The following is an 11974-nucleotide window of genomic DNA, read 5'->3' on the forward strand; positions in this document are numbered from 1 at the left end:
AAAAAAAAAAAAAAAAAAAAAAAAAAAAGCTATGATTGGGAATGTGCATCAGCATCCCTGAATTCAATTCCCAGTACCAAAAAGAGAAAATACTGTCCATGAGTTATCTTTCAACAAAAAGTTGAAGGAGGGCTGGGCCTCTACCTCAGTGGCAAGTGCTTGCCTAGCATGTGTGAGGCACCACATTTGATCCTCAGCACCACACAAAAATAAAAAACAAATAAAATAAAGGCATGCTGTCCATCTACAACTATAAAGAAAAGTTGAAGGATAATGGGTAATACAGTTTATGGGGAAAAAATGGAATTTATCCTAGTTATGATATTAAAAAAGGAGAAAACTATAATATCTTCAGCAAAAGTCATGCAATTTAAGCTCTCAAGCATATTATTGTTTAGGAAGCAGGTGCTTATTTCAGGAATAATGATAAAAACTTTCAGAGTTTATAAAATACTTTTTATATATAGTCTTTTATTGAATTTTTGTAACAATTCTGTGATGTAGCCCAAGCTTTACTAATGTCATGATATACGTGTGGATCCAGGAGGCCGAAAGACTTGTAACGTACAGAATTGGGACTAGGCCCAGGTTCCTACCTTTTAATCCATTATTTTTGTCTCTTGCCTTTCCTTTTATATTTTTTCTGTTTACCAATCATTATAAGGACAAGATAATTCCTAAGAGATTGATTGATTTTACTGATATTTAAAGTAAGGGGGAGGAACTGACTGTTAGAGGATATAGAATAAGACTAGGAGGGAGAATATGAGGTACTATAGATACATAGTACCTCAGTGCATTAAAAGAAACACAATTTACCATGCGCTTACAAAATTTTTTTAAAGGGTAAAATGAGATAAATGGAACTTTTAAATTGTGAAGAATTCTAAAGATACAAGGAATCATTATTCTATCAGGAATCTTTTAGTTGAAAGCAACAGAAAATCCCACCTAGAAAAGCTTAGTGAAATAATTGGCTTATGTGACTGAGTATTCTGGGATAAGCCTGTACATCAGATGGTATGTTTTCAGCTGAAAGTAACAGAAAACTACCTCCTCAAGCTGGCTGAAACAAGATAGTTTATTATTTTGCATAAAAGAGAGTTAGTCATCAAGGATCTAGGCCTACTCCATTTCTTTGGTTTTCCATTTTTGGCTTTGGTTACTTTCTCAGCTAACAATAAGACAGTGATGCCTCAATGGTAGTGAAAGTTTCTAGACCACTTCCAGATAAAGCAATATCCTGGGGGGGGGGAAGGGGTTGTCTCCTTTTTCTTTATATATCTTAAGAGCAAAAGAACTTTCCAGAAGCTTTCTGGACGTCCTCTTCTCATGGCTTATTGGCTAGTATTGAGACATACATCTGTCTACTCCTAGATCACTACTTAGACTAGCTAAATGTTATGCCTGGAACAGGGGATGTGAATACTTTTCCTCCTAAGCTCATGGGAGGTATATATACTGAGGGTTGTGTTATTAGGGAAAAGAGTGGAGTGCTGATTGTATTTAGGTAAGATGGGAATCCAGAGTCTTTGTCCTCTCTGTCAGCTTTATCTCAGGCTCACTCTATGGTTTGTGAGCTGGAGTTGGGGAAGTGGAGGGAGCAGGGATGGAGAGGCATGGGAGGTGTGCCACCTTTTAATAGCTTCTGTGGAAAACAAAAGATTCTTTCTCCAGAAACCCCAACAAATTTTTTCTTGAATCTTCTTGGACTAAATTGGATTATGACTTAATCAAGCCATTAAATGTATTAAGTTTAATCATGACTCAATCTCAATGGAACTAAGGGTGGGGTCACTCCCAAACTGCCCTGTGGCTTAAATGGAGAAGTTGCCAGAGGAAAATCAAGCGAAGGGGAATGGTTCTGTAGCTATTGGTAACCAGTATAGTAATGACAATTCAAGGCCCTCCATCTTGTAACCCCAAGGGCAATAGCTTTCTACTTTTATTAATCTCTCTCTCACTATACATAAGACAGTGATAGGCATGTGAAGGACAATAAGATAAAAATCCATGTCAACTAAAAGTTTACAAATTAGCATGTGGTAGCCCTATAAGAGTAGTATAAAATCTAATAGGTATGTAGAAGATGAAGAAAGAACATTATTCTAGGATAGTAGTGGATAAAATTAGTTTAGGCTTCATTGGGTGGGGGAAGGTGTTGACAGACATATAGAAGTTGGGTTCAAGGTATGGCATTTTTGCCTGAGAAAATGATATGATCAGATATAAAGAAATGGGAAAACACAAAGTATAATATTGATAAAGACATGCAATTTTACAACTGATCTGTCTATGTATGGTTAATGAATACTTTGTGGCTTGCTAGTTTAAATTGAGAAAAGACATAAGAGTAAATACATACCAGATCTTAAAAGCCTAATACAGGGGCTAAAGTTGTGGCTCAGTGTAGAGCACTTGCCTTGCAAGTGTGAGGAACTGGGTTCAATCCTAGCACTACAAATAAATAAATAAATAAATAAAGGCACTGAGTCTATATACAACTAAAAAAAAAAAAAGCCTAATACAAAAATGTGAACTATATTTATATGTTTAAATTATAATATTTTGGTTATGTTAGGTTATATAATTAAACTATAAATTAAATTAATTTCACATATTTCTATTTACTTTGTTGTTCTTTATTTAAAAAAATTTTTATGGACCTTCATTTTATTTATTTATATATGGTGCTGAGAATTGGACCCAGTGCCCCACATGTGCAAGGCAAGTGTTTCACCACTGAGCCATAACCCCAGCTCTTTTTCTTTATTTTTAAAAATTCTTTTTATTACTATTTTAAAAATTTTGAGACAGTATCTTGCTAAGTCACTGAGGGTCTTGTTAAATTACCGAGGCTGGCCTTGAACTTGAGATCTTCTTGCCTCAGCCTTCCAAGTCACTGGGATGACAGGTGTGTGCCACCACACCTGACTTTACTTTTTTAATGTGGCTATTAGAAAATGTAAAATTATGTGGCTAACATTATATTTCTTTTGGGAAATACCACTCTAAAAAATGAAAAATCATGAAAAAGAATCCATTTTTCTTATGAAAATAGGCAATGATGATGGTAAAGCACCTAATACAAATACCCCAGAATGTGTTGAGGATTTCATGAAAAACATAGAAGTTATTTATTATATGTAATGGATCAGTCGTTTTCTTTATATTGCATGATACCTTGCCATGCATTTGCTTTCCTAATCTTTTTGAATTTAATTTATTTCCCAGAGTGTAAAAGATAAAAGGTATTACATTTACTGCCTTTTATCTAACATATTTTTAATTTGGAAGCACACATTTCCTAGAGGAATGTTTTTACAACATTACCAACTCACTGTTTCTTTTCTTTTCTGTCATGTTTCCTTCAGTTTTACTTATCTATCTATCTATCTATCTATCTATCTATCTATCTATCTATCTATCTTTGGTGTTGGAGATTGAGCCCAGGGCCTCATGCATGCTAAGTATGAGCTCTACCACTGAGCTATACCCCCAGCCCTTATGCTTCTTTTCAACAGTAAACATTGACTCTTGTGTGTTAATTGGATAAAGTCACAATTTTCTCATCCACAAAATGAGGATAATAAAATCTAGCATGCACGTGTGCCATGTTAGATGAGGTAAGTGAATATGCTATGTTAGACATTGTAGGAGAGAGAAGAATGACTAAGATCCCCCTCTCTCAGCAGAGTTAGAGTGACAAATACGTGTGTTAAACTGAGTGGACTTCAGACAAGGTGACTCAGTCACTCAAAGGAAGCACTAGATTTTATATTACATGAGCAAAATGGAAAGAGTGATTATTAGGTTTAGACTCCACCTGGGCAGTCACATAGGGGTGGAGTGGGTTGTTCAGGCAGGCATTTTAGATTTTGAATACAGTAACTATATGAGAGTTTAGGAAAATTCATGGTATGTATTTTAGGTTCCTTTTGGTTTAAATATTTATGGATTTTATTATATTACATTTGGCTCTTTATTGCCTTACTGTACCTCAGTGAACCATCTACCAGCCTGGGAATTCCTCCTGTATAGGGATTATGATATTCATCTGTGTCCAGCACAGAACTTGGCAAAAACCAGGTATTAAATGGGTATTTAATGAGTAGATGAATGACTAAAAACTGTGAAGCCTTTAAAAGATGGTGTAGCGCTATATTTTTTAGTTCAAAATATAGTATCTATGACGATATTTTGAATTACTTTTCTTCTTTCTTTCTTTTTTTTTTTTTTTTTTTGGTGCTAGAGATTGAACCCAGGCCTCATGCATGCAAGGCAGGTGTTCTGCTGCCGAGGTGTATTCCCAGCCCTGTGTTTGAGTTTCTAGACCTTTGTCACATACTTAGAGATATCTTTGCTGAAAGATGTGCATATATATAGAGTGAGTGGTAGATTCTTATTCTCATGTGATGAACTGCTGCTCAGAAGTCTTGGAGCTTTAGTTACCTGCTGCTAAAGGAGGGCTTTTACTTCACCTCCTAGTGGCCATCACGTTTCTGTGAGTTTTCAATACAACTTCCCTTTGATCTCTGTTCAGTGAAGGATATAGCTGGCTCCACTCCTTTTATTAAAAAAAAAAAAAGAAGAAGAAGAAGAAGAAGAAGCCTGCCTGCCAACTTCTGGCTGCTTGGAAAGGAGTGTTATTCTGCAGGGGAGGAAGCATAATGGCAAAGGGTTCTATCTACAGGAAATCCAGTGTTTGCTCTGCAGAGAGACATGTGATAAATTGAAAGAAAGGAAGTGGCTTAGTAACTAGAAGGTCAGTTTGTGTGAGATTTCCTTTTTTGGGTTTCCTCCTATCCTGTTTATATCATTATGTTTTAATCTTTTATTTCCTATTTAACTGTGAAGTTGCTTTCATGTTAGGGGTGTTTGAGATATGCTTTGAATATGATTGACAGATTCACTGAAAAAAAGCACAAGGAGAGAACTGTTTGTTATTTCTTCTCACTTCCCACGATTTTGAGAAAGGAGTTCAGAAAAGCTGTGAATAATCGCTTTCCCCTCCAACCACTTAAATTGGTTTTTGTCAATGGACTGATTATGTCATTGATTTTACAATTACAAAAAGAAGCCATTCTTGGCTTACCTAACTTTTTACCCGCTGGGAATATTACAGTTTTTACAGTAGAGGATATTTGTAAAAACTTATTGGGCACAAGGCTGAATGTATTTTACCCATTCTAGGAACACAGAGAGTTAAATGAAAGGCTCCGGAAAGACCAGGGTGTAAAGAGGAAAAGGTGGGGCATTAGTTTTTCCCTTAGGCATTCACTGTTGTATGTGCAGGGGTCTTTTCCTTGCCTAATTCCTTTGTTGACCTTGTAAACTTTTAATTGTGTAGTAGAGAAAGCTTTGTTTTATGAAGCTCTTCTAAATTAGGCACAATTATTACTATTATTTTTTGGGTATGGGGGATTGAACCCAGCACACTTTTACTACTGAGCTATATCCCTATCCTTTTTATTTATTTATTTATTTATTTATTTCTATTTTGAGAAAGGATCTTGCTAAATTGCCAAGGCTGGACTCAAACTTGGGATCCTCCTCTTGCCTCAGCTGCCTAAATTGCTGGAATGCCAGGCATATGCCACCACGCCTGGCTAAATCAGACACATTTGACATGGCCTAAAAAGCCATTTGATAAATAGGAATTGCCCCCTGATTTTGAGCTTCATGAGGATTATGGAGGTGTTAAGGCTTAGGGTTCTGGTGAGAACTAGGAATGGTGTAAAACTCAGGGATACAGGGGGGGTTGAGAGTTGAGGGCTGGAGAGAGGCTTTGGGATGAAGGTGCTGATCTGGGTGTGGTCTTATAACAGTGGGCCACTTTATTATCTGAATATAGTCCTTGTTGCTCTGCCACTTCTTATTTTTAAGATGTGTTTCTTTCTCTTCCTCTCACCCTCCCTGTTCCTAATCACCCCCTCATCCTAATCTCAGGGGAAACAGAATTATCATTTCTCTCCATCAAGGGAAGGGTTATCTGTCCTTGAGCACACACCCGTCATAGGAACAAAGTAATTCACGCTTGAGGATGGCACCAGAAGATATAAGAAATGACTGTCTTTAAATGAACAAGTGAATTACAACTCTAGACAGAAAATGTAGCCTTTGAATCATCTTTTAAAAACAAGTCTGTTCCCGCTGATGGGGAGAATCACAGCCTCTGGGACAGGAGTCCCCTGCTTTTCTCCTTTGCTACCAAAGCAATACAACTTCTTTTTTCTTTTTCAAAACCTTGTCTTCATTATTGGATTGGCATGGGGATGAGGACTGAGCTTTTGCTAACAGTGACACATTAAACCAGTGACAAATTCTCAGCCTTTCCTCTCTTCCATAATTTTGTATTTGGACTCCCAAATTACCCAGATTATGGTTAACATAATTAAGAGTGGCACTGCATATTTTAGTAAAATAAGTCATATTTCTGAAGGAAAATGAAGTCCTATAGAGATTTGCCAAACATAAGGAGTCTCGTTAAAGTGTTCATGCAGTGTTCTGTTAAGCTACTTTTTTGGTTACCTTTTTACTATCCTGTGAATTTGGATAAATTTCTTTAACTCCTCCAAACCTCAGTCCTCCTTTTTAAAGTTAAGGGATTGGATTTTTCAGTCTTTAAGTTTTAATTTAGCCCTAAAACATTTCTACTTTTCACACCTCATTCACTAATGGTTTTTTTTTTTTTTTTTTTTTTGGTACTGGGGGTTGAACCCAGTGACATGTTGCCACTCAGTTTCATCTCCAGCTTTTTTTATTTTTTTATTTTGAAACAGAGTGTTACTAAGTTGCTTATGGCCTCACTGAGTTTCTGAGACTGGTTTTGAACTTGGAATCCTCCTGACTCAGCCTCCCGAGTTGCTGGGATTACAGGTGGTACACCACTATGTCCAGCCATGAAAAAATTTTTTTAAGCATTGTAATGCAAGATAAATAAAAAATTTCTTTTTAAAAAATATATTTACCAGTTTTCACATGTGGGTTTGCCTGTATTTTCATTGCCATGTGTGTATCATGCAGAATATGCGTTATGCAGATCTTTGGGAATATAGTCTTTTCAACCTTGTAAATAGCAGATCTTATAGTTGAAAACACTTTGAAGGTGAAGAATCTCACCTCGAATCCTTGGCTTTGACAAGTACTGACTTTGTGACTTTAGACAACCTAGCTTTCTAAGCCTCAATTTCCTGTTTGTGATATGGAAATAACATGGTACTTTATAAAGCTACTGTCAGGCCTATGGGAAACAGTACATGTTACCTAATGTCTCTATATGAAAATGAGTTTCAGATTTTGTCCAGCCAGCATACAAACATGTTTTATGTGTAGACTTAGACATCATAAATTTAGGACTATTTCACTCAATGTTTATCAAATAAGTTAATGACCAGAACATTTTTCTAATAGAAACTAACTTAATATATTTCTTTCTCTTTGTAGATCTTATATTGTACTTTAAACACACCTAAAATTGACATGGAAAAACTCCTAGGAGGGCAATTAGGTCTTGAAGATTTTATATTTGCCCATGTGAAAGGACTAAAAAAAGAAGTGAATGTGTATAAATCTGAGGATTCACTTGGACTCACCATTACAGATAATGGTGTTGGCCATGCTTTTATCAAGGTAAGTTAAAAAGCAAACCAAAACATTGTGACCTAATTGAAGTTAACATTTAAGAAAAATCTACCAGGTCAATGACAGTTAGAAATGATCTTCAGAGTGAGAGGCAGCTCAGCAGGCATGCATGAATTGGTAATGTTAGTTTTACTTTCATTTAAAAAAAATGTTCAAAGACATAATTTTTTGTTTACCCTTCCTTTGAATTTCTTCCCTTTGGTTTAAACTTCCTCTAGAATATAGAACTTACTGAAAAAGAAAGACTGTTCCTGGTGCCTATTCATTATCCATGTAAGTTTTTCCAGGTTTGCAGCTCTAAAATCAGATGACATCCATGCTGACATCCAGTGATGAGGGTTACTTTTAACTGCACAGATTTTCAGCTATCTTATTTACTTCTTTAAAATTGTTCTTCAAAATTACACAAACGGTATAATTTCTCTGTTTAAATACAAAGAAAGTAATATAGAGAGACAAAGGCAAGAGAAAGAAGTTTGAAATGGCACAAAATTTTTACGAACTCAGGAGTAGTAAAAAGGTAGATGCCTCTTTAAAATAGTTCTGTTGTAATGAGGACAGTTGTCACCTGACATCTGTGGGGAGATTGGGGATGCTGAATCTTCAGATGCTTACATCTTGCATACGTTATTTGCATATAACTTATGGACATTCTCCTACATACTTTCAATCATCTGTAGATTACTTATAATTCTTATAAAATTTAAATGTTATGTAAATAGTTGTTGTATTGTTTGGGGAATAATGACAAGTAAAAAAAATCTGTACTTGGTCAATACAGAAGCATTTTTTTTTTTCTTTTGAAATGGTTTCCTGCTATGTTGCCCAGTCTAGCTATGAAATTCTGGGATCAGATGATCCTCCTAGCTTGGAGTTACCATTAATTGTAATAATAACAGCTGACTTATATCAAATGCTTACCATGTAATAGGCATTTGGCATACATTTTTTAATTTAGATATCACAATAATTCTATTTGTTGATATTATATTTTTTCTTTTTTATTTATTTTTATGTTGAGGTGTAAGAACTTTTTTCTTTCTTTTTGTTTTTGTTTTTTTGGTACCAGTAGTTATAGTACCAGTAGTTACATATAAGTGTAGTACAGGATTGAACCCAGGGGCACTTAACCACTGAGTCACATCCCCAGCCCTTTATATTTTTTATTTTGAGACAGGATCTCGATAAATTGCTTAGGGCCTTGCTAAATTTCTGAGGCTGGCCTTGAACTTGCAATCCTTCTGCCTCAGCCTCCTGAGTTGGGATTACAGGCATGTGCCACAGCACCTGGCTGAGATGTAACAAATTTTTAATGTACAGCTTTAATGAATGTTTACATCATAACACTTGTGTACCTATCACACAGATCAATGGAAATTGTATTTCTACTGCTCTGAAGCCTTTCTGTGCTCCTTCTCAACTCTCCACTCCTTTGGGGAGAGTTGTAGCCCTCTTTTGACTTCTGTCACTATTTGCTTCTTGAAGTTTATACACTCTATTTTTTCTGACTTCTTTTGTTCAACATGATGTCTGTGAGATTTGTCCACAGGAAGGTAATATTAGCAACTCTTATCTTGCAGATGTAAAAATAGGATCAGGAAGGTTAAAGTAACTTGCCCAAAGTTGTACAGCTGGAAAAATTCAGGATATGAATCCCAAGAAGCCTCACAGTGGGCCTGGAATTTCTGTGCACTGAGCTAAGAATTAGTGGTAGGCTGCATGCAGCACAGCGTGTTGCATGTCTTTATTTTGTCCAAATCTTGATTTGCTGATGCATTGTCATCATTAAAGAAATAGTCTTAGGAAAGTTATCTTCCTAACTAAATGATGCTTCAACTACCCACTTGATAGAATGGCTATTTTTAGCTCTGCAAAAGATATGACTGTGCTGAAGGTTGAGTGGGTGACCAAATGGAAAATCTGTGAGTTGGGAAAGTCATGTGGGATTATCCAAGGGAAGCTCAGGACATGAGGCATATGCAGCAGTGACTTTCTAATGTCAGCAGAGAAGGGCTTGGAAGTTTTGCAAATATGTGTGGATTTTTTAAATGTTAGCCTCTGACGTTTGTAGCTCGCATTTCTTTCTTTCTTTTTTTTTTTAATGCCTTGTCTAACATGTGCCTGCCTTAGAGTACTAGTCATTAACCCTGTGGAGACCAAGAACCTGGTAGCAAAGGAGAAAGTGGAACACAATCCAAACAGCAAACATGGAGTTCACTTTAAAAGAGAGATTCATATCATATTGTATACTTAGTTTATAAAAATTTTAAAAATGGGATCATTTCAAACATACAAAACAGCATAAACATATAAAGAACTCTTGTATATCATTTACCTAAATATCCAGTTTCTACATTTGCTTTATTTTCTCTTATATACATTTGTGTGTGTGTTAGTATGTATATGTGTGTGTATATATGTACACATATATATGTAGTACTTGGGATATATAACATTTATATAATACTTTAAAACTAAGCTGTAGTTTACATTTCAGCTTCAACAGTTTTCCTAATAGTGTCCATTTTCCCTAGTACAGGTTTAATCCAGGGTCATGATTTTCATTTGTTATGTCTTTTTAGTCTTTTAAAAATTATTATAATTATTAACACAGTAATTGTACAAATTAATGGGCATTACTGTGACATTCCATACATGTATATGTTAAACTCTGATAATGTCCTCCCCACTTCTCCTACCCTACCCCAACTCCCTTTCTGGACTTTCATAGTCCTACTTTCAGGTCATCTATTTTTCATTTCTACATATGAGAGATAATATGATATTTGTCTTTTTTTGTGTGTATAGCTTATTTCATTTAATCATGATGTTCCACCCATTTTCCTGAGAACGGCAGGATTTTATTTTTCTTTATGACTGAATATTACTCCATTGTGTCTGTGTATTTTTTTAATCTATTCATCTATTGATGGGCATCTAGGCTAATTCCATCTCTTACTATTTTGAATTGTGCCACAATAGACATGGTGTGAAGTTATTTCTTTTGTATGCTGACTTCATTTCCTTGGGTTATATATCCAGGAGTGGGATAACTAGATGATATGGTAGTTCTATTTTTACTTCCTTGAGGATCCTCCATACTGTTTTCCATAGTGACTGTACAAATTTACATTCCTACAAACAGTATATAAGGGTGCCTTTTTTCCTACAACCTCACCAACATTTTTTTTCCCATACTGGAAATTGACCCCAGGAGTGCTCTACCACTGAACTACATTACCAGGCCTATTTATTTTTATTTTGAAGCAGAGTTTCTCTTAAGTTGCCAGGATTAGACTGTAACCTGTGATCCTTCTGCTTCAGCCTCCTGAGTAGTTGGTGTGTAACCCTGCACCTGGCTTACTTTTTTGATAGTGGCTGTTCTAACTGGGATGAGATGAAATCTCAATGTTGTTTTGATTTGCGTTTCCCTGATGGCTAAAGATATTGATCATTCTCATATATTTATTGGACATTTGTACTTACATTTGTGAAGTGTGTTTTCAGATCATTTGCCCATTTATTGGTTGGATTATTATTTTTTTCTTATTGTTGTTGTTTTTTTGATTTTTTTTTTTTTTTTTTGTGTGTGTGTACCAGGGATTGAACTAGGGATGCTTGACAACTGAGCCACATCCCAGTCCCCACTCCTCTTTTTGAGATAGAGTCTCACTAGGTTGCATAGGGCCTTGCTAAGTTTCTGAGACTGGTCTTGAATTGCCATCCTTCTGCCTCAACATCCTGAATTGCTGGAATAACAGGCATGTGCCGCTGTGTTTGACTTGAGTTATAGTAACCTTATGTCAGCTGAATAGCTGCCAAAGTTTTTCTCCTATCCTGTAGTTTGTCTCTTTATTTTCCTTTGCTGTTTGGAAACTTTTAAATTTGCTTTAATCCCATTTGTCAAATTTTGCCTGTTTCTTGGTCTGTTGGGTTCCTAACCAGGAAATCATTATCTGTGCCAATATTTTGAAGGGTTTCTCCTGTGTTTTGTTCTAGTAGTTTCAAAACATCATATCTTATAGTAAGGGCTTTGATCCATTTTGGGCAAGGTGAGAGATAGGGATATAGGGATCTATATGGACTAGTTTGAGGAATATTAGTGTTTATTCTTTTTTAAAAGTCTGATAAAATTTAGCAGTGAATTCATCTTGTTCTGGACCTTCCTTTGTTGGGATACTTTTTATTACTGCTTCATATCATTATTTGTTATTGCTCTATTTTTTAAAATATCCTCTTGGTTCAATTTTGGAAGGGCCTACATTTCCAGAAATTTGTCCATTTCTTCTAGATTTTCCAATTTGTTAACATAACTTTTCAAAATATCATA

General features: G+C 35.6%; 1 protein-coding gene across 3 annotated transcripts in view; it reads left to right on the forward strand.

Moving 5' to 3' along the window:
* Gipc2 (GIPC PDZ domain containing family member 2) overlaps positions 1–11974 on the forward strand; it is an 87039-nt gene that overhangs the window by 27516 nt on the left and 47549 nt on the right. For all 3 annotated transcript variants that reach the window (XR_007351583.1, XM_048814130.1, XM_015490555.2), the window contains exon 2: positions 7447–7632. Coding sequence is in view for 2 of the 3 variants with exons in the window: in XM_048814130.1 (XP_048670087.1) it covers positions 7447–7632 (186 nt within the window). In the remaining variant the exon portion in view is untranslated. The remainder of the gene's footprint in view (positions 1–7446; positions 7633–11974) is intronic.

Source organism: Marmota marmota, unplaced genomic scaffold (genome assembly GCF_001458135.2).
Source record: "Marmota marmota marmota unplaced genomic scaffold, marMar, whole genome shotgun sequence".
Lineage (NCBI taxonomy): Eukaryota > Metazoa > Chordata > Mammalia > Rodentia > Sciuridae > Marmota > Marmota marmota.